At 34.9% G+C, this 23,882-nt stretch overlaps 1 protein-coding gene across 4 annotated transcripts in view; it reads left to right on the top strand.

Moving 5' to 3' along the window:
• LOC145668933 (methylenetetrahydrofolate reductase (NADPH)) overlaps positions 1–23,882 on the top strand; it is a 49,492-nt gene that overhangs the window by 2,555 nt on the left and 23,055 nt on the right. The window contains exons 1-4 of one of the 4 annotated variants that reach the window (XM_081737216.1): positions 5,599–5,619; positions 12,929–13,203; positions 18,676–18,914; positions 20,447–20,625. In XM_081737216.1, the coding sequence (XP_081593342.1) occupies positions 12,950–13,203; positions 18,676–18,914; positions 20,447–20,625 (672 nt within the window). In that variant the 5' untranslated portion in view covers positions 5,599–5,619; positions 12,929–12,949. Of the gene's footprint in view, positions 1–5,598; positions 5,620–9,600; positions 9,623–12,928; positions 13,232–18,675; positions 18,915–20,446; positions 20,626–23,882 lie in introns of those variants that run through there. The other 3 variants (XM_081737215.1, XM_081737214.1, XM_081737217.1) reach the window with 3 other exon arrangements.

Genomic DNA, 23,882 nt, shown 5'->3' with positions numbered 1-23,882 from the left:
AAATCTGAAAGGGCCCTCAGACTGGACCCACTTACAGTACGGTAGTTAAGACGTTGGTATTGTCCCCATATTTCCTTATTTGGTTGGTAGCTATAGGGTAATTGATAATTAATTTTATTCACCTTAAGGTATGTTATTCATATGTTGTTAAATTTCAATATAAGATAGGTGGTAAAGAATTAAAGGGGGAACAAACTATCAAAGATTTGGGTGTAATATATGATAACAAACTATCGTTTGAGCATCATATAAATCAAATTGTAAATGACGCAAACAAAAATCTTGGATTTATTTTGAGAATGGGAAGGGAATTTAATAAGTCGAATGTTTTACTGAAATTATATTTTTCATTTGTTAGATCAAAATTAGAATATGCGTCTATTATATGGAACCCCCACACGAAGAAAGACTCTATTAGAATAGAAAGAGTTCAAAATAAATTTCTGCGGTTTCTGGTGTACAAGAGAACAGGCATCTTCCCCACATATGAAAATAGTACTTCTCTTAATGAAAATTTTAACACAATGTCTCTCAATCACAGAAGAGTGTTAAATGACATGATATTCTTGTACAAAATATTAAATAACAAATTAAATAGTAAGGATTTGGTCTCTGCCTTTCATCTCAGGGTACCCAATGGAAACATACGTGTGAGCAATGGAAATTTCTTTTATTCTAAGAAATCTCGAACAAATGCAACAAAACAGTCACCAACGTGGAGGATGGGTGCAGTCTACAACAAACTGAGTAAATGTAAAAAAGTTCTGGATATACACAGTATGAGTCAGAATAGATTTCGCAAATATATTATAGATATTCTATGTAACTCTGATATGAACACTGTAATTGGGTAGAATAACCTGTTGTGTTCTTCTTCTTAAATAAATAAATAAATAAATAAATAAATAATGGTTTCGTCATACATTTCAGTGCAGTAGTAAACAGTAAAAGTATACATATGAAGTACACTCATGTCCAAAATGATTGTCGCACATCTATAATTGTCTTATTGTAAGAATATAATTTGATAATGATTTTGCAGGGTACTTTTAATACTGATACTATGTGTGTAATTGGAAAATGTATATTTGTTGTAAATTTCATAGGAAAAAATTATAAATACGGAAATTAGAATGAGTAAAACAAAATGTTGCTAAATGGACAAGAAAGATTTATTTTCGTTTTATTGTTCTTATTTACTGCTCTTTTGACATGAAATTTGCCACATCCATGTCTTTGCCGATTATACACATACTAACATTATAAGAAATACCGGGCGAATTCGTTATCAAATTATATTCGTACAACAACATATTTATAGACATGCGACAATAATTTTGGACATGAGTGTACATATACACAAATTCTGAGACAACAAACTGTTACAGTGGGTTACTCTTAATTGAAGAAGTAATTTTAAAATATCCATCAACACTGGAAAAATAGGTTCTTCTGGAGCAGTTTCTTGACCCTGTGTTTGAAAGCGTTATTATTCAATTTTTTATGAAGAGTGGTATTCAAGAATCCAGAAACATCCAAACTTGAGAAGTGCTGATTTGTGGATGTTGCTGTGTATTTTTAAGAGAAAAACGAATGGAATTTTATTGCTCACCAACTAAATAAAAGTGTTCTATTGGATTTTAGTTCAACTATTGAGGCTGTTGTACTGTATGGGACAGAAACATGTACATTACGCAGAAACGATGAAAGAAACGGCAGTTTCGAAATGGTGTGGGGAACAATGGAGAGAATTAACTGGATCGAGCGGAAAACGAATGAGAGGGTGTTGAAAATGGTAGGGGAGAAAAAAGCATTTTCTGATAAAACATTTTGGATCAGTGGGGTACACAGAAATTCATAAAGGAGGAGGGGCGGATTAAATATTATCTTTATGTGGTAAATGCATTTTTTTTTTTTTTTTCATACGTTGTTGAAGGAGTGGATTTACAACCCTGAACTGGCTAGTTTCTTTGCGTATGCTACTGCTTAAGCAAAGCAAAATGGTATATCGCAAGAAATCTGTTCGTCGGGTAAACGATCCAGACGTTTGAACATATGATGCGTGCGGCAGCTGGACGTATACTACTCGGTTTGTGTTTACAACTCGATCTGTTATCGTGGAAATAACTTTATACGTTTTACTTGAAATTCAAATAAAAACATAACTTTATTTAAATTACTGATTTGAAAAAAAAGTCATCCACCATGTAAATCGATCAATTCTCGAGGAAAGAAAGTAACTGTCTCCGTGAAACGTTACATATTATTAAAGTTTTTATTGGCAGTTACTTGATATACTCGTAAAGTGCCACGAAGGTCAGAACAGTATTTAAGCCTTTACAGCCTTTATATGTTATCAGACAAAGGTATTAAATTCCAACTTTTATCAAAGCAAAAACTTCAAATTTTATTGTATTTGTTTTTCTAAGGTTTCATATCCCGTTTCAGTGCAAATATACATAAGACGAGAGCCTGAAGGTTAATAGAAACTGCTTGTACACCCGACAATGTCGAACCCGGATATCTTGCATCAAGCAGGCCTGAGCCATTGACATAGAGCTAATCTTATCAAATTTGAGATAAACTGTGTGTTAGTTTAATTGTCTCTGATAAGTATTCATTTAATAATATTCAAAGGTCAATTATCTTTAATAATAATAATTTCCGGAGTTGCTGTTGGAGAAGGGCTGTGATCGGCCAGGCGGATTTTAATAAGAAGACATGGAGCAGCACCCTTTGTGCAGTTACTTTTGGCTTTTTAGACTTGAGTTCGCTACCTTGTAATTCGAATGGTCCTGTGTTTGTATCATGATTTTGCGTCAACACTGAAAAATATTTCCCTCCACTAGAAATCGAACATACACTGACGATTTGGGCTTTTACGTTTCATTTAAGGATGACATTAATCTGTCTGTGTGGAGTTTCACGTCTCTTCAGGTCTGAAGTTTGAACTACTTGTACCCCTAACAGGGATCAATTCTGAACCCCTTTCTCCCGAAAGCAGACTTGCAAACTCTTATATTTGGTACACGTATGCACGAAACCACAAACAGCAGTCCGTGCCGAAATATTCCTCTATTAGCATTCCGAGCCGAGTACTTCCGTGTAAGTCGTGGGATTTGTGGAATAGACCTCCAGTTCAAGGTGGGATCCAAGTCCAGGTCTTTCACGCAAAAGGTAAGAATGCTGCTAATTTAATGAGTTTTCCAAGGGTTTTCTCTCATTGAGACCAAGAGATTGCTGGGATACTAGCTGCAGAAGTTAGGCCCTGGACGCTTCAGACCCTCATCCTTAACTTCGTTACTTCGGAGTTCTCTGCTTGATCCACGAATACGCAATTCTGTGCATTCCATTTCATATCATCCTACCAACCATGTTAAATTCTTATCACGAACACCCAAAAGAATTCCGTGAAAGTTAAACGTGTTCTGAATATAACTCTGATAATCTATTTATGAAGGTGCTAGCGTCACATATGTTAAGTCAACATACTATTTTTAGCTGCGTCACTTTGCAAGTTCGTTAGGTCAGTGCACAGGCAAGGCAAGTTTTAAATTTGCACATTTATCATTTATTCATTCAATTTATCGCCTTCGATTCGTAGTAATATCATTATGTGACTGCGTTCATTATCAATACTAAATAACTTTCGTATATACAATATATAAAGATAAGATTACGTCTCGATTTATCTTCACTAACAAATAAGTACTTAATCCATTAAAGAAAAAGGGCCTAGGCTACAATCCACAATCAAAAGAATGTTCCAATTATAATCTCTCTATCTGCTTTGTACGCAATTATACAATATCTTCTGCATAAAATTAGTACTTACACTCATGCCCAAAATGATTGCCGCATATCTATAACTACCTTCTTGTAAGACTATAATTTGATAATGATTTTGCAGGGTACTTTTAATACTAATACTATATGTATGATTGGGAAATGTATATTTGTGGTAAATTTCACAGGAAAAAAATATAAATACGAAAATTAGAATGAGTAAAACAAAATGTTGCTAAATGGACAAAAAAAAGTTTTGTTTTTGTTTTATTGTTTTTATTTTCTGTTCTTTATATGAAATTTACCACATACATGTCTTTGTCGATTATACACATACTAACAATATAAGAAATACCGGACGAATTCGTTATCAAATTATATTCCTACAACAACATATTTATTGACATGCGATAATCATTTTGGACATGACTGTACACAAAAAAGTATATCGATCGGCTAGACGATTGATTCGTCGTCTATGATCATTAAAAGGAAGAAAAATATGATCTTATATTAAGTTACTGTTTCTTATATTTCTGTTGTATATTTTTCACAATCAAGATGTATCCATCTGTTCGTTTTTTAAAAATTATTTTTTCCTCTTTATGGCGTAGCAGTATATCTTATTTCATATTTTCGTTCGTGCTGTTTCAGGTACTGCTAATCTCATAGTTTCAACTTTGAGGCTTTTTATTTATTTATTATTATTTTTTTTTAATCTGGGTACGTGAGCTGCGGTACCATATTCGGTTCCAAAACACAATACTGCTTGCCACTTACTTTCTCCCGGTATCGCTGGGGCCGGATTTAATATTTTGCCGCCTCTAGGCCGAAAGGTGTTTGCAGCCGTCCAAATTCATAGATCAACAGTGTTGCCAACTAAATATAAAGGTTATACTTTTTCAAATGCCAGTATGTCACATTCTTATGTATCTGAAATCTACATATTAAACGGAAACTTACACGTCCAAACTTCGAAGATCTGAACAGCAATCAATAGCGCAGTTGAAGACAGACGTTGCAAAAATGAAAATGGAATGAAATCTTTAAGTTTTAGGTCCCACGGTTATACCGGCTAGGCTAAAGGAGACGGTGATGTTGAGAAATGAATGAAATGGTGGAATGAAGAAAAAGAAGAGACGGGAGAACCCCGAGGAAACCCACGCACACGTTGTTTCTAAATCACAAATCTCCCTTTAGACGGGCTCGGATCGAATCAAGAATTCCATGCACCAAAGGTGAATGCTCTACCACTGAGTTTCCGCGGCCCCGACTGGCGTTGTAATACATATCCAAACTACCTTTATTCTTGGAAATGGCACGTACTTCTGGTGTGCACCTCGTACATTATGATTGAGATACAAGTCCTGTAGAATATTATAGTCTTGTCATTATTTAAAAGATTCGCAAATAGGCAATTTTAATTTCTGGTTGCAACGGATGTATTTTACTTTTTAAACTAGTGTTTGCTCCGTTGATTTGGAAACATCTTTGCTATAATATATTGGGGGAATTATTTCAAGTATTGTAGCTTCATATCTCCTTGTTTGAATAATAAGCTATTGTAACTCAGAAATGGTTCTTATCAGACATATCTATCAGTTTATTATTATGAGTAATAAGGAAGTTTCATTCATTTTTTAGTTGTTGTAGAAAAATGTTCCTGTTATTTACGACGTACCTAAGATTAATGTCTTTTTTAACGCCTTTTCTTTAGAGGTGAGACAATACCTTGATATCGCAACTTTCTCCTGTCTGAAGGTCATACTCGAAGCGCAATCGCTGTATAACTGTAAATGTTATGCAAAGAGCTACGCAGGTTGTCTGAACAAGGTTAGCGAGAACGGTAGTGTTCATATTAAAGAGCCTGTTCTTGAATACAGTATGTGCAAATCAAGTTCTTTTCTGTAATTCTTATACATTTAAAATAAATAAATAAAGTAAGAAAAACTTTGAACTTTATTTTCATGTGTGTTCGCGGTATACCCATCTTTTTCTTACACTTGTTGTTTTTTTTTTTTTTTTTTTTTTGTATATGTGGTTTCGGGTTCGATTCATTTGAAAATATTGGGGTCCCAGGTTCGATCCCAGCCCCCGCCAAGTGAACTTTGTGGTGGACAAACATCGTGTGCGTGGGTTTCCTCGGGGTTCTCCCGTTTACTCCCAGTTTCTTCATTCCACCATTTCATTCATTACTCATCATCACCGTCTCCTTTAGCCTAACCGGCATAACCGTGGGACGTAAGACTTAAAGATTTCTTTCTTTTTCATTTGAAAACAAGCTCTCTCCGCTAGCGTAGTGGTTAGCGCGCGTGCCTTTAAGGCATAAGATTGTGGGTTCGATTCCCGGTGGGGAGTGCATTAAAGGGCTTGCGGAGTTTCTGATTCTACCTTAAGGCTATGGCTATACGAGGATGCGTTTCCCATGCATTACTCCCCGCAGCGAACGCGATCTAGGTGACTACTCGGTAATTTTACTTTAGTTATAGTTATAAATCATACTGTGAGCCAGTCAGGGTTTCCAGGTCTTTTTTCTATGTAACCCTAGTGTGTTACATAGATTTTTCCGTGATTAGCTAATTTTTCGGGAATTTCTTTGTAATTTTTGTGAATTTTCTTTTGTTACACACACACATATTTTATAATAACAGAGTTCCAATACTCTGCACAGTGCATCTTGCAAGCAGCTGTTTCTTGCTAAAATCCGCTTGCCTGGCAACACGTCTTTCCTCCCCCCCCCCACTTTACTGATTCCGAAAGAGCAGGCGGTCTATTGTTCCGAAACGCACCAAATACGCCCGAGTCTACGTATTCTGCGCGTTTTTATTGCTTTCGCGTTTGCAGTGCATTGTGGTTAGTCATCCACATTTAAATACATGGCCAGCGTATTCCAAGTGTACGCATGAGCTATAAAAAAAACGCGCTGCGGACGCATTGAGAAGCCGTAGACCAGAGCCGGATTAAGGGAGGGGTTTAGGGCCTCCAGGTGGATGGGGGCCTCCACTCTGATCAAAATCTCAGCTTGCTGTCTAAAAAGAATCATAGAAGATAACAACCATGATCATAAGATAAAATACACCAAAAACATGAAACATAGTCCCATAATGTTCCAACTGTACTTGCACAGAAATGTGTTGGGCGAATTCAGCAGGGGCCACATATTTTTTCTAGCCCTGGGCCTCCAGATCGGTTAATCCGGCCCTGCCGTAGACTAACTGTAAATCTTGTCTCGCATGATCTTAGTGAGGCCGCGATCACTCAGTGATAAAGCGCCCACCTCTGGTGCGAGAGGTCCGGGTTCAATCCCAGTTCTCATCAAGTTGGCTTTATGGTGTATAAACACCGTGTGCGTGAGTCTTTTTTTTTTAAGAGTTCTCTCGTTTCGTTCCATTTTCTTCATTCCACCATTTTCATCTATCTCATTACCAACATATGTCTTAGCTTCAATGCATAAACGTGGAATGTTAAACTAAAATAAAAAGCTTTGGTGCTGATAAGGGACGCTAAAATTCAATAAACATACAGACAATCGATTTAGAATCGAGGGGACAATCTCAGAACCAGAGAAGTTGTATTAAAGAATATATTTGCAATATCATTCATTGTCTTACACTTCATGTTTATGTAATCTGAAACACGCCCATTTGATTTACAGTTAATTTGTGGAACACGCCAAGCAAATGTATTTCACTTCCAGTATTAAAGTACAGGGTGAGTCAAAAGTCCTTGGACACCTGCATAAGTTTGAAAATCGACGGGAAAAGTAAAAAGTGATGATGTTAATAGAGGTTTGATGAGGGGCCGCAACTTTTAGAGTGTATGTCATTCATGGCCGCCATCTTGAAATCCGCCATTTTGGATTCAAGTCAATTTTTTTAAAATGGGAAGGGGGTGTATGACATCAAATAACACTAGCTTGAGCTCAGGAATTTAGTGGTGTAATTTTTTTTCTATCTTGTACAGTTTAGAAGTTATTAATGTTCAAAGGTGGGAAATTACCTTGATACTGAATGCTACAACACATGTTCTACGTATTGTCCATCCCGTGCAATGCACAACTGTAGTCGCCGCAACCACTCTGACTGCACACGGAGGAGAATGTCTCCTGAAATTTGGTCACAGGCTTGTTGGATGCGTTCCTCCAGGTGTCTCAAATCACGGATTGTCTTAGCATACACTATCTGCTTAAGATGTCCCCATAGATAAAAATCAAAGGGCGTTAAGTCAGGGGATCTGGGCCGCCACTCCACGGGACCTCGGCGATCAATCCACTTCCCTGGCAGTTGTTCATCCAACCATTCACGGACACCAAGTCCATAGTGTGGAGGGGCTCCATCGTGCTGAAAATAAGATGGGAAAATGCCGTCAGCTTTCAGTGTGGCAGGGAACACAAGGTCCTGCAGCAGCATCAGATACTGTGGTGCAGTTAAGGTGTTATAAATGAAAAATGGCCCAATGATGCGGGTGTTCCACATGCCAGACCACACCATCACCTTCGCTGGACTATGTTCTCAACTCGGGTCAACCCAGTTCGGATTTGTGTCACACCAATACCGACAATTATGTTGATTAACCTCCCCGTTCAAAGTGAAATACGCCTCGTCGCTGAACAGTATGCCCTTGGCAAACGCAGGATCCAGTTCGTGTTGTTCAGTAGCCCACATGCCCACATGCACGACTCCAACCGGCGATCAGGGTCATCGTCGTTCAGTTTGTTGTATGTGCAGCTTGTAAGGATGCCACTGATTGGCGTGCAATATCCGGATAACGGAGGATTGGCTTATTGCACATGCTAGGAACACACGACGGGTACTTCGTTTAGGACTTTTTACAAACGACGCAACAACCGCCGTTGCAGTTTCCTCATTGGTGTCAGTTTTTGGTCTCCCACTACGTGCCCTATCTTGAATAGAGCCCGTTTCCCGGAACTTGGTGATTACGTGAGCCACCGTGCTTTGCGATACCGGTTCTCTGTCTGTGTGCCGTCTGTTGTAGTCAGTTGCTATTGTTCGGTAGCTGCGTTCCCCTGATATAAGGATGATTTCGATCTTCTGTTCACGTGTCAGACCCATTTTAGATCACCTAGAACAAAGAGAGAACTGGGTCAGTATCAAGGTAATTTCCCACCTTTGAACATTAATAACTTCTAAACTGTACAAGATAGAAAAAAAAAAAACAGATTACACCACTAAATTCCTGAGCTCAAGCTAGTGTTATTTGATGTGTCATACACCCCCCTTCCCATTAAAAAAATGACTTGAATCCAAAATGGCGGATTTCAAGATGGCGGCCATGAATGACATACACTCCAAAAGATGCGGCCCCTAATCAAACTTCTGTTCACATCATCACTTTTTACTTTTCCCGTCGATTTTCAAACTGACGCAGGTGTCCAAGGACTTTTGACTCACCCTGTATTTCATGGAAAGTGTAAATACCAAATGTAAAAGTTGATGATTAATTTACTGTCCGAACAATAGGCTTTTAATTCCTTGGTTGTTTCCAGTTTTTTTTTTTCAGGAAAATTAAATTTCTCTCCATAAAGAAGTCATTAATATCCAGTGATTCATCACTTTTTTTCTCATTGACTTTACTGTTGTATTTGACTTACACCCATCATGATATGATACATAAACTCATTAAACTAGTCTGGCGCTGGTCTTAATTTGTGTCAAGGTCATAGGCTATCAGTGTTGTTTGAAATCATTCCAAATTCCGTGGGTGGGTGAGAAAGTTCTGCTTGGTGGTCTTTTTTAATGTAAAACTACTTTTCTAGTGAGTAGGGAAACTAGGGTATCTTCTGCGAAGTGGCATTAAATCTTTTCTACAGACATAGGTTAGTGTTGTGATTTTTTCTTCTTTCTGTTTTTAAAGTAAAGTAAATATTTTGTGTATATTATTTATCATATACAGTGTATAAATATAAGTGTATTATTGTGTTAATTATGAATACTGTAACAGGTCTGTTTTATCAATAGAATAAGTGTTGTTGTAAGAACGAAAATAGAAACCACTGAGTTTTCACTAAAAATTATATAAAAATTCAGACACAACTTATCAAAGGATAAATTATTTCAGCAATAACTCTTAAGTTATTTACTTGTATTCTCGTATCATACTGTCACATAGTTACAACGTTAAGGAACTAATGCCATGGCATATACTTTGAAGTTTGTTCGGAGATAAACATTAATCAATTGAGATAGTTTGTTTCAACAAACTTAAAAAGTACGTTACTGAATTCTCTGTCTGTGTGTGTGAGGGAGAGCCTGTTATTTGCGAATTTTTCAATTTTGAGTCCTCCATTCGATAGAGCTTTAAAAACCATCTAAAGGAAGTGATGGAATTTTTCGCATCACTCTTACCGTTCCCGAAATGTTGGCCAAAAAAGTTCCGATTTCGGGAGATTTAAGGAGCCATATCTCGGGAACCGTATGTCATAGAGAGATCATATTGGTGTTGATCAATACTTAAGAGAATGGTGAACATTTTGGTACCAAATGAAAACCTGTGTCCACTGGCCAACTGGCCACCGTTTCCCAGATATTGGCCAAAAAAGTTTGGGTTTCGGGAGATTTAAGGAGCCATATCTCGGGAACCATAAGCCATAGAGAGATGATATTTTGCGAATTTTTCAATTTTGAGCAGCTCTTCGTAAAACAACATATCGTAGGACGTTTTAACAAAACTCACAAAACATGTGGAAAAAATTTAGTACTCATGAAAGTTATAAATGAATAGATATATTACAAGAATTGTTTAATGAGTATAATAATAAAGTACATAGAACAATTAGTATAGAGCTTGTAGAAGTTAATAAGAAAAATTAATTATTTTAAAGTTCGTTCTAATATTCTACATGGGTATAAAGTAAAATAAACCACAAATGAAAACTCAAAATCCACTTCAGTTGATTACTGTTGTTATTGTTTTTACATGTTTACTAACGATTTTAGTATTCTGCCTATTTTATAAAATATATTATTGTTTTAAGATACAGAGAAGTAAATTTATTGTATTGAATTGAATTGTTTTGCAAGAAACAAACTAGATAAATCTTACTATTTGGTAAACAATTCTAACTAGTTTCACGTACAATACACGTGCTCTGTACTTTAATATATATTACATAGTTGACCCTTATTTGTCTTGTTTCGTGTTAGTAATTGTTTCATATAATTAAGAAAGAATTAAAAAATTAATGTTATTATTTTGAAAGAATAATACTCATGAATACAAATCGAAAGTTGTGATTTTTTTTCTTTTTTTAATTAAAAGTTCTTGGGTTTTAGTGATTACATTTGAATGGTTTCTTCGTCGTAAGAAAATTTTTTAACTCTCAAATGTTTACGTAATTATTCAGAAACAGGGTTGGCTGGTTTAAGCCAAGGTAGTTTAAACCAGCTATTAAAAAAAATGGTTTAAACCAAAAAACAAAAAAATGTTCGTAAGAGTGTAAGTGTTCGTAAAATCGTAATGAACACACATTTGTGGGTTATCACGTTTCTATCGCGTATATTATTCGTATTATATTCAGACCTAAATTCCCCATTCATTACTCAAAGAGATTATACTACAAAAACAACTTTTTTTTAAAAAAATAAGTTTATGAAGTTTCTTTTGTGATATTTTATAATTTGTTATTATGTTATTCAACTACAATCAAAAACAAATTCTAAATATTGTTTCCTTTTAATAATGTTTACTATTGATAAAATACATGGAAATGACATACATATGTATTGCATTTGTGGCCAACTAGTCCCTTTTTCGAGTTCAAATGGAGGACAATTTCTCTCGGATGTAAGCCGAGAAGCGGTTTGGATTCTGCTTTAAGCTTATGTGACCTCTTTCAGCATAACCCGATTGTTGCATAATAACACCAAGGCGAAGTAAACTTATTTCTGTCAATATGTGATATAAATACATAGAGCAAATTATTTAAACCAAAAAAAACCTGGCTTAAACCCCCCCCCCAAAAAAAAGGTTCAACACCCCCCAATTTTTTTTCAATAAAAACTATGGTTATTGCCAACCCTGCTCAGAAGTGAGTAGTTTTCTGATGATATTATTAAAGGAAAGAGTAGAATTATTGTAAAGAATCATTGCAGATTTTGTTTTCTTAATATTAGCAATTTTTGTGTGGGATGAGTTTGAGGTAGTTTTAACGTCAGCAGTTGTTCAGATTGATATCTACGTTTCGTTTTGAATGTAATTGATCAATTTCATTAGTGAAAAAGGAAAAGAAGAAAAGATCTTTGATAGTGAGAGTAATCTTAAAATATAGGGAGTAATAAATGAGAACAGGAAGAGATTAAAAGACCTTTTATTTTAGTGTTCGCTTATCTTATCTTCACGCTTTCATATGTTCGTTTTAAGACAATAGCTGAAATAACGTTATTGTCTTGGGAGTATTTACTCCTGAGAAATATTACTGTTCAACATTTATTTTTATACTTAACTACTAATGTGGTTGTTTTAGAAACCATTTTTAATCTCAGTTCTTTGCATGTGGCGGGGAAAGGGGCAGATTTATTTTGCCCTCTTTTTTCTTTCTTTTTTCACTGCATTTTGAACTTCTATGTTGAACTTCGTTCCAAGTCTGTTATCACATTAACTTCCCGAACTGTTCGTAGTAGTTGGCAAAGTTCCCCATCCCTTATGTCTAGTTCTCTTAAATATTGTAGAAAGAACTAATGTTCTTTTGTTTCTATCTTATTTGTTGGCTAAATTCAACTTTGAATTTCCCCTCTCCCCTTTCGATCCGAATCCTCTTAATTCAGTTGTACTTCTGTATAGGGGCAGTTAATAAGAACAAGGAAAAGTCTTTTTCAGTTATTTTTTAGAACTCTTTTGGTCTTTGTTTGTGGTAAGATCTCATCTGTTTACTTAACTAGCTGACTTTAAAATTTGTTTCCGAAACACCTCATTTACAGAGTTGTTGTTAGTAAAATAATATATGTTTTAACGTTGTTTTTAATCAATCTGTGACTTTTGAGTGTTAAGGTTTAAGGGAGTTTGATTATTTAATTGTATTTAATTGTAATTAAGGATACGAATAGTACTATAAGTGAAAATGATGTGTTTGTAATAAGACAATATGTTTTATTTTACATTTTGTTTTTTTCTTTTTGTTTTTCAGGTGCTTCTGAAATAAATAACCATGGTGGTGGAGAATAGTAAAAATATATCTCGGACCGAAATAATGGTTGAAAATGGTTTGGAGACGAACCACCATAGTGATAGCAGTGGACAAAACACACCAAGCAATGAACGATGTTGTTCCCCAAACTGTTTCGCGCAGTATCGTTCGCTAACGGACAAAATTCAGGATCGCATTGCTTCGAAAGATATATTTTTTTCTTTGGAGTTCTTTCCACCAAGGACAAAGACTGGAGCAGTGAATCTTTTGGCAAGGTGGACATTTGCTTTTATGAAATGCGCAGTTAGTATTATGTATACGTACACAATATAAGGGATTGCAATGCTAGTGTAGATTTTTGTATGCACATGACGTCAACATCCAAATCACATATATACTCCCGTCGGAGATCAAGCGCGTGCTTTCCGCACTAAAGGCGAGAATTGTAAGCCATTTAATCACAAGGAAGCTCGTTAGTATAGATTAGTGTTTCGCAAACTACGGTCCTTGTCTACCCTTGTAGTTCTCTTACATCGAACATGTGTATAGAATGACATTAAAATAAAATTCAAGTGACTTGCGCATCACACATTATAGTTGAGAATCTCAAATAGAAATACAGGGTGTTTCAGAAATGATCATCCAATTAAAAATGTAAATAGTATTCATAGTATAGAATATAGACACTTCAGATAAATTTTATGTTACAAAGATAGTCATGAAGATTTTTTTTCTTACATATCAAATCATAAGTGGTCATATGGTCCCTTATAATCATAATCCTAATATGGTCTCCTTGGGATGCACGGCAATGGACTATGTGCGAAACTCTACCGGATGCACCCCTCATTATCTTCTGGCACGCGAAAAGGACCACTGGATTTTCCTTTACCAAACAACCCTTGTCTTGGAATTGTTTATACCATCGCCTAATGCTCTAAGTAGTAGGAGCTATAACACCATGGTATTGTCGACAAACTTCTCGCCAAGCGTAGAACCCAAAATGATTTCTGCTGTACAATCACCATCCTGACAAACATTGAGGTCACCGGTGAAGGAAGCGCGTTGCTACAACCTACTGGAACTGTGTGAAACTTAAGAATGCATTCTTTTTGACGGTTTATTGTTGATTCAAAACGGATTTATAAGCCGCATAATTGTGATTTGTTGAAATCGGATGATTCTATTCGAAACACGGTGTATATTATACAGTTTAATAAGGTAAAAATCACACAAATTGGAATAGCTTATATTGGTGTAATTATAAAATATTCTTCTTAGCTTTCAAGTATTTTTTTTTTAATGTGTAAATTCGCTATTACTGTCAATAAAAAAAATTAAGGAAATTTTAATTAATACTATCATGAAACTATAAGTATACTGGCAGTAGCTAATGTTTTATAAATAATAATAATAATAATAATAATAAATTTTCTATAAAACAGTAAAGAGGATCACACCTAGAAATTTCAATTTCGTCCGGTAATATGTCAACCACTGAACAATATTCTGTCATCTAACTGCACCATGTGCAACTAGCATTCTACAATTATCTTTGTTTCAGTTCTAGAAAATGGGAGGTAGATAGCCACCGTTTCCCGTGAAGATGCTAACGGATTGACTGTATTGCAATAAACAGAATTCAAAAATTCATTTTTGATCAAGAGTTACCTTGAGAGCTAACGAACGGACGTAAGTCACCGTTATTGGTTAAAAATGTTAACGGATTGACTCAATTAACGAACTCGACCAACACATTTACTCTAGCTATTGAAAAAAAAATACTTTGTTCACGAGTTACCGTGAGAAGCAACGAACGTACGTAAGTCGCCGTTATCCGTTAAGATGTTAATGGATTGACTCAATTAACGAACTCGACCGAGACTTTCACTCTATTGAAAAAAAAAACAATTCAAAAATTTACTCTTGTTTAAGTTATATTGTGGAGTAACGGACGGATGTTAGTCGCCGTTATCGGTAAGATATTAACAAATTGTCTTCATAAACGAATTCGACTGTGATAATCAGTCTAGCTATTTACTCCCCAAAAATATTCTTGAATTTGTTTTTATTCAAGAGCTATCTAGTAAAAAGAAAAACTTTTGTTTAAGAGTTATTGTATGGAGTAAAGAATGGACGTAAATCATCGTTATCCGTTAACATGTTAATGGATTGTCTCCATTAACGGACTCGGCCGAGATAATCGGTCTAGCTGTGTATTGCAAAAAAAAAAAAAGAAAAACTCTTTCGTTCAAAAGTTACCGTGTCTAGTAACGGACGTTCGGACGGACGGACTAACATCACAATATTATAAATCGACGCTACTTTGGAGCTACCTCATATCTGAAAAAATAAAAAAAATAAAAATTTACAGGAGAAGAAACAAAAATTGAAAAAGTTGGATATTAGTCAACGACTTTTCTGATAGAGAAGTCAATTTGTTATCGTAATTGACTTCTCCGTCAGAGAAGTCCCTGACTTTCAACTAATTTCAAACTTCTTGTTCTTATGTAAAGCTGTGTTTTGTTTTTGAGATACGAGGTAGCTTTAAAGTAGCGTCGAAATTCAACTTGCGTGATCCTAATAAATTTACGGGACAAGACAATGGTAGACCGTAGAACATCCGGACTAATAAAAGTGCTCCTCACTTGAAAAAAGTTTGAGAAACTCTGCCTGAGTAAATAAGTCTTTTTTTTTTTCCCTCTCAAGATTTTGACATGTATGAGTTATTCCATATATTTCTGTTATTCGTTATGGAATAAATTTTAAGAAAGAAAGAACATACAATACTTCATGTTAGGTTTACCTAGTGATGGGACAATGCTTATATTTGTTATGTTTTGTATCTAAAACTTCTAAATACTTAAATTAGGTCATAATAGGAAAGATGTAAAATCTATTGTAATTACACAGAGATTTAAAAAAAAAAAAAAAAAAAACGTATGCGGGGAGCAACAATTTCTTAAACTGTTTCATTCCTTTCTGGCATCTTTTTCAATGTCTTCAACGGTGTTCCACATGTTACCAGTCTAGCAGTGCATTGGAAAAGATACCAAAAGGAAATGAAAAAGTTTGGAGAATTTTTTGCTTCCCGAATAAATGATTTCTATGCTTCCTCTTAAATGTAATTGATCAATTTCATAAAAGAAAAGAAAGAAAAAAAAAAGCTTTGGTTGTGGGCATAATGTTAAAATATAGGAAGTAGCAAATGGAAGTAAGGAGCAATTGAAAAAAAAAATACTTTAGTGTTTGCTTATCTTCAGAGTATTCTTTATAAGTTATTCAAATATGTATCCTATAACTACAGTTAACAAATGTTTCAATCACTCAGTGATGAACATTTAGAGACGTGGGGTACTTTAGTTTCTGGCGTGTATTTGATTTTATAATATTGTTTTAGAATGAAATAATTGTGATAGTCTGAATTGGCACATGTCTCTTATTTTTACATTAACGTAATAATAAATACGAAATGAGACGATTGAAGGATTACATGAATTAAGAAATAGTAAATTCCAGTGTGGAAGTTCATAAATAATGGCCTTGCACATAGTTGTAGCTAGAAGTATTTGATGGGAGGGAATATGTCTCCAGTAAAATAATTATCATTATGTTATTGTGTTTCGTAGAGTACATGTCTGACACTGCCCTCTTTACATAAACCTCTCTCTCCCGTTTTCCTTCATGCATAGATTCCAAATACAATATATGGATATTCCTTCTGTCCGTTATTTGTCCATTTCACTGGAAAGCGTCAGTTTGATTGTAGTTTCCCTTCTTTACATAAAAGTAGTAGTATTTGTATTGTAAAATCCTGCTACCCCTCTGGGAAGCCTTGGAAATATGTGTATTACAGTCGAGTGGTCTCCCGTCCAATACAATTATGGTCCAGTGCTTCAAGCAATCGTTTATTTATTTTCTTCCAGCATCGATTATCTTTCCACGATTAGATGAATACTAAAATCGCTAGAAATAACATATGACTAGGGTTTAAATTTTAATTGTAAAAAAAAAAAAAAAAAAAAAAAAAAAAAAAAAAAAAAAAAAACACTTTCGTCTCCTTCCTTTTTTGAATAAGCGTTTAGTGTACCCAGACATGATTCATACTTCTGAACATTTGGAAGTGATGTATCGTCAAATATATAAATTAATCCTCCTTTACACACAGAGATTATTTCAGTTCCGAAATTTAAGAAAACTGTAATTCTTCCTATTTTAATATTTTCGATAAAACCAATGTGAGGGGTTACAACTCTCCCTCCTTCGGTGTGCCAGTGACCTTGCAAGTCGATGCAGTGATCACGCATCACCCAATGGAATGTGTTTAATCTGGCTGCCCATAACCCATCGTGAGCTACGATGCTATGGAATTTAGCTTCATAAACTTGAGGCTAATATGGCATACATATCAATATTATTAAGTTGTTTTTAAAATAAAGAATACGTGTACAAGAATCAAAAAACAAACGGATTCGAAATCTCATGAAGTCTGTCTGTGGTGTTTCTGATGGTTCATTGAAGAGGTGTGGTATAGAGCAGTGGTTCCCAACCGATGTGTAGCCCAGTCCCATAGAGTGTCGCGAAATTTTAGAATTTAAAAATCACGAAGCATTTAATAATTAGTTTATAATCATTTTTGAAACAGATGCAACCAGTCAACGCCTCCAGCGACAGCAACGATATTCAGTACTGCATAGACTCACGCTATTATAATTTCTATTGTAATTAATAAAAATCGAACAAGATTGTCGCGGTATCGTAGGCATTCAGTAAAATGTGTCATGTCCAAAAAAAAAAAAAAAAAAAAAAAAAAAAAAAAAAAAAAAAAAAAAAACCGGAACAATTGGTTTAGAACATTTGATTTTGCACAGTTACAGTTATTATTTATTAATATTGTAATTAAAGATTTTAGCAAGTGATTTAAATATTATATATAACAATTTACCAAAGTTACGTATGACCTAATATTCAGTTAGAAGTTTCTATCAAGCTACAATTTTGTTTAAGACAGAACGATTGAAAGTCTTTAGGGAAAAGGCTAGAAACCTTAAACTGTTAGCTAAAATATCCTTTTCTTTTTCTTTTTCGTCTTTTTTTAAAATTAATTTCGTTCAGTATATTGCCTGTATCACTGAGTGAATTAAGGGTAAGGTATTAACAAGTGGTAAAAGGTCAAAATATTATTTTTGAAAAAAGCTGATCCGTTGTTTGTACATGAATAAGTGAAAATCAGAAATGCAAGAGAAACTCAAGACAAACGGGTACAAAAAAAAATTAGGAGCTGCCAGGCTTAGCATGACATATTCGTCGTTCATTTCTTTCCGCTGCTTTTCCAAGTCATGAGCTGCATATGGAACGTACAATAATTATGCTTTGTATTTACTTAGTTATAAATATTATAATGAAAGAGAGAATTGCAGTTTTTAAGTTTATGAACGAGGATGCTTTAAAGAGCAAATAAGTCGAAGATAAGTAAGGAAGGGAAACTTATTTACTTAAAAATACAGTGAAATACACACCAACCTCTGCTTTCTTTACGTAGCAGACTTATTGTTTGGGACAGAATGTGAGAGTTCTAGATCCTTGCACTTAGATCGAAAGTGGGAGTTATGAAATTATTTGACACGTCTATTAAAATTTACAGTAAAAGTAGTGTTTGAAGACAAAAGAAAATAAAAGTATTCCTTTAATAAAATTGTAGTTTGTCTCTAGAAAATAGCTGTTCTATTGTATATTCATTACTGCAGATTTGATCGCATGCGCCTGGGTGGTCCTCTCTTTTGTGATGTGACATGGCATGCTGCTGGCAATCCAGGTGGAGATACAGAAACGTCCTCTATGATGATAGCTAGCGCAGCCTTGAATTATTGTGGTTTGGAAACCATGTTACACATCGCTTGTTGTAATCTAACGAGGGAAGAGGCCCTTCGACATCTTCATCGTGCCAAAGAACTAGGAATAAGGAACATACTTGCATTGCGTGGAGGTGAGTGGTGTTATGTATATTTACACTTTTCTATATGCTGTGTTACTAATATAACTTATTGTTTTGAGACATTATAGATCAGCAATTCTTGCTTCAGGTGACCATATTAAAGTCAACGGCACTTTGATTTATTTATTTAATTTTTGTGCCAATTGTACCTTCACTGTTTGGAGATTCTTCTACTTCGTCGTTCCATTTCAGAAGTCTATTTCTTCTCTTCCTTCTCTAGTTTTGTTACTCGTTTTCTTCGTTTTATTTTTTGGGTAATTCTTCTCGAAAAAATTCAGAAGAAAGTCTTAGCTGATTTTTTTTTTTTTTTTTTTTTTTCAGAATCTGTTTCAACTTCCATTGTTAAGGGATTAGCATAAAATTGCCTACAGCAGCTGTGTGTAGAACTTCGTTAACAAATAAGATTAGTTATAATAAATTTCTTCCTATAGCTCAAACTAGAAAGATACTTTTAAGATAAAATTGAATACTGTGCGTTGTTCTATCAAAATACGTGTATTTTATCCAAAGGTCAATGAAAGTTAGTTAGCTGTTATCTGTAAGTCTTACTAACTCATATAGTAAAATAGGGTTTGATTCTCAGTTGAGGGACTATAATTGTTGATGTTAACTCAGCATCTTTAAACTACTAGGAAGCTACTTTAATTAGTAGCGAGCAAATTCCTGCATGGAAGACCATTTATAGCAGCGATATAATATCAGCATATTGAGGCAGCTGTGCAACATGCAAGAACTCCCAGTTGGGTATATATATATATATATATATATAATGTTGCTTAAACAAAAACCAATATTAAAATTTGGGGAGCAGCGCCTTATTGCACAGGAAGTACTATGAAATATTATGAAAATAGTTTGTTTTTTTAAAACATTTTCTAAATTTAAAACATTTCAGTTTTACGTCCCACGATTATGCTGGCTAGGCTAAAGACTCTGATGATGAGAAATGAAGGCAACGATGGAATGAATCAAGTAGGAAGAAACGGGAGAACTCCGAGAAAACCCACAAACACGGTATTTGTCCACTACAAAGCCCACTTGGCGGGAGCTGGGATCGAACCAGTTACCCCACGTACCAGAGGTGAACGCTTTACCACTGAGCCACCGTGTCCCTATATTTTCTAAAGTTGGAAATAAATAATAATTATGTTAAAAAGAAATTATCATATAATATCTTTTGTTGTAGATTTTTAAAAATGTCAGATGTACAGTGGCGTGTATTTTGCTTCCAATAGCACTTCTACAATGCCAGATTAAAGTGTTGTTAAAGATTTATTCCCATGATTTAGTGTAGATGCATGGAAAATTAGCAACATATATTAATTAAATACTATAAGTCACTTTGTGTATTGTCGATATCGAGTATCCATATATCTTCATCTTCTGAAGTCAAGTGAAATACTTACATTAATTTCTGTAGTTTGATTTTATTAGTTATTTATTTTATTGGCCTTCGTGGAATATATATGTTGTATACTTTTGAAGAGACGCTTGCTGATGAGAAAATCTCGTCATAATTTCAGATATTCCTCTTGATATGGAAGGAAGCGTGGATGACCATGAATTGAAGCATGCAGTTGATCTAGTTCGGCTGATTAGAGAAAATTTTGGTTCCTATTTCACAGTATGTGTGGCTGGATACCCTACTGGTCATCCAGAAGCTTCGTCGTATGAAGAGGATTTGTTCTTCTTAAAAGAAAAGGTAAAATAAAACTTAACAGTTGATGCTTCATTGCTAGGAGAAAAATCTATAAACTTATTCTCTCCTTTACTCTTCATTTTATCTTAACGAAGAAGCTCGCAGTTACTTTACAGAAAATGAATTTTAGTTCGTTGTGATGATATATTTGAAATATAAAAAATGATAATAGGGCCGATAATGGTTTGAATAATAGTAATAGCCTTAGTTGTTAGCAGTTCGTTTAAATTAGGTTGTAATATGGAAGTTTTATAAGTTGTTTAGGTTAGGCCTATGTTAAGAGTTTGAGAAAGAAGAAAGAAAGGAAGTAGAAAAACATAGAAACTGTGTTTTAATACTAGGGTAATTCAGAAAGTAATGCCTCCAAAGCCACTACTTGACCAATAGTACTGCAGACATTCTGAACTGTTTATCATTAATACACTGATGTTTAAGATATAGAATGTTACTTGTTTCCCTCCCTATCTCGTCTCTGTCCAGAGTAATGGAGTAATCCGTGGCATCCAGAGGTAACGTCCAGTTGAAACAGCGGACTGTCATTGAATTTCTGACTGCGGAAGGTTGTATGCCCAGAAACATTCATCGCCGGCGACGAGTTGTAGATACACCATTACGACCCGGAAACGAATCTCAGTCGATGGATCCTCTCCTCCTCCAAAAAATTCAAAGTTGTCCCATCTGCTGTCATAGTATTTGTTGACATTGCCTCATCCTGCCTATAGTCCGGATCTAGCACCCAGCGACTTTTGGTTCTTCCCCAACTTAAGGATCACCTTCAGGGCCAACGCTATGGAAGAAGCAGTTCGGCAATGGTTTGGCCAGCAGCCACCACAATTCTTTTTCGACAGCATGAAAAACCTTGTTTCGCGTTGGCGCAAGTGTGTTGCCCGTAATGGGGACTATGTTGAAACATGATGCTACCATTTGTTGCTGATATTGCAAGCTTTTCAGTGATACTTGTATCGGTGTTATCTGTCAAACACAAATAAAGGTATCACCTTAAAGGCATTACTTTCTGAATCACCCTCGTAAGAATTGAGGAATAATTGACGGAATATTTCATTCAAGCAGTGAAATGAGAAAATATAGTGAATATATGAGGAAAGTGTGTATAGGGTAATTTGTCATAAGCGTGACCGTAAATAGTACCATCTAGCTATATTTCATCGTTGAACTAAGTTTATTCGATAGCAACAAACTCGCCAATCTTCAGTGGAGTTCTACGTGTCCGTTGATGTTCTTAATTTGATACGCCTTCCGATATTTTTGAAGATCAAATTCGTTAAAATTAATATATGTTATAGTTAACATATAATGTTATAGTTAACATGTAGTTAACATAACATATTAACATAATTAATATATGTCTAAACCCTGATTAGAAGAGGTCAAAGCTCAGAAACGTATTGTTGTTTGAGTTACGGGTTGTCAAACTCTGTGACTTATGCCATTTTTGAGTACGCCCAGTATCACAGTTTGTCAGCCCATAGCTAGAAACGAAACGATAGGCTTTGTGCCTATTGGGACTATCAGGTAGGACAGTGGTTCTCAACCTAATTCGTATCACGACCCCCATTTTATCACATCCTCTTTCCAGCGACCTCCTTATATTTTCTGGTTTGTAATAAGCCAGTGTGGGATTTTTAATATAACTATTGCGGAGATCTCACGATATCCATCTATTTCTATAACAGTAGAATTCATTTCTTGTATATAGTGGATTCAGAAAGTTCCCTAAAAGCGAATGAATTAAAACCAAACTTGGTCAGTTCATTCATATTGCAAATATCGAATCCGATCCGTCATACTGTTTCAAAACGGAGACCGTTTCAAAAATTTTAAACTTCATAACTCCCTTAATTTTGGGTCATATAATAAAAAAAATAAAGTGATTTCTAATTTTGATTTAAAAACTTGAACAGTTGTTTAAAAAGTTATTGAGTATTTTAATTTTCAAGAGGTCGCCACTTTAAGTTACCTTATATTGTTGTGTATGTGTTCGGTATCATCAAAAACTATTAAAACAGCTTGTTTACATTCAAACTTTAGGAAACAAATAAAAATCCCACACCAAAAATATACCTTCATTGTGGCCAACTTGCTGGAAAAGACTCATACACATAGGTGTATAATTTTGCAAAGAACAACAAAGGATCCTTAACAAAAGCAATCACGTTTATTTCGGACACAGTAATTTATCCATTGTTGATTTATCAACAAGTGCAACACAGCTATTGCGGATTAGTGTTTTGGCTCTGTGATTACCTCAACATCACAGCGCTGAGAAAATAATAAATTCTCATTTGTTTTACTTATATATTTTTAAACAACCTGTAAACCTATAGTGCTGCCAAAATGTCTTGAGCTGTGGCAAAAATGCAAACTAAAGCTCACGCCCACTCATTGAGTCAATAAGGGTTCAGTTGTTGCTAAGCGAGAGAGCCATAGCGAAAGAGAGTGGAATTCCTTCAGAAGATAGCTGCGCTTGGAAGGGAATAGTAGGTATCAAGTCAATGTGGTATATCTTTAGTAATTTGGATGCAGTTTTCATTAGTTTCATATCGTACCTCTTTCATTTAAATTTATTTTTAAACAACTCTGTTTCTGTTAAAAATGTTTAGAAGATTTATTTTTTGTTGTTCTTAACAGTGTGTATAAAAATATGCCTATCAGAACAAAATTCAAAATAATATTTAAAAATATTTTCCTGTAGATTCTAATTATATTTATCTCTTCCGCTTATCTTCACGACCCCCATGAAACCCTCTCTCGACCCCAGGTTGAGAAATCCTAAGTTAGGACCTTGGAAACAACAACGTAATGAATTTAACCTAAACCTCATTTTCCATAAGAAGATTTCGAGATCTTTTCTCTATGTTCAGGGCTCAGAGTGTCACCTTTTTTAACTAAAAGTTACTTTTTTTTTTCAAATTTGTCACTAAAAGTTACTTTTTTGGGAGGTGAATACTTTTTTGGGAGGTAAAGTGACTTTTTCGTGTGATTTATGTTTTGCATTGGCAGTTTTCTAAGAAAAATATAAAAATAAATGGAAAAAGACAGAAACTTATTAGTCATTACTCTTTAGTACTTGCTGCCACATGTGAAACAGTCAGCTTTTATTCTTTCTAAAGCACAGTGGGTGGTTGGCGGATGCTTAAGCTCTCAAGGTGGGGTTGAGAACCCTTCTGTGTCTATTCTTTCTTCTGTCATAATAGTCTTTTAGTTTTCTCTCGTAATAGTTAACGCTCTGCTCAGCGTTG

Source organism: Thermobia domestica, chromosome 13, assembly GCF_964235325.1.
Source record: "Thermobia domestica chromosome 13, izTheDome1.hap1.1, whole genome shotgun sequence".
Taxonomy (NCBI): domain Eukaryota; kingdom Metazoa; phylum Arthropoda; class Insecta; order Zygentoma; family Lepismatidae; genus Thermobia; species Thermobia domestica.
Note: the sequence above shows the minus strand (reverse complement) of the source record. Positions and strands in the feature narration are given on the sequence as shown.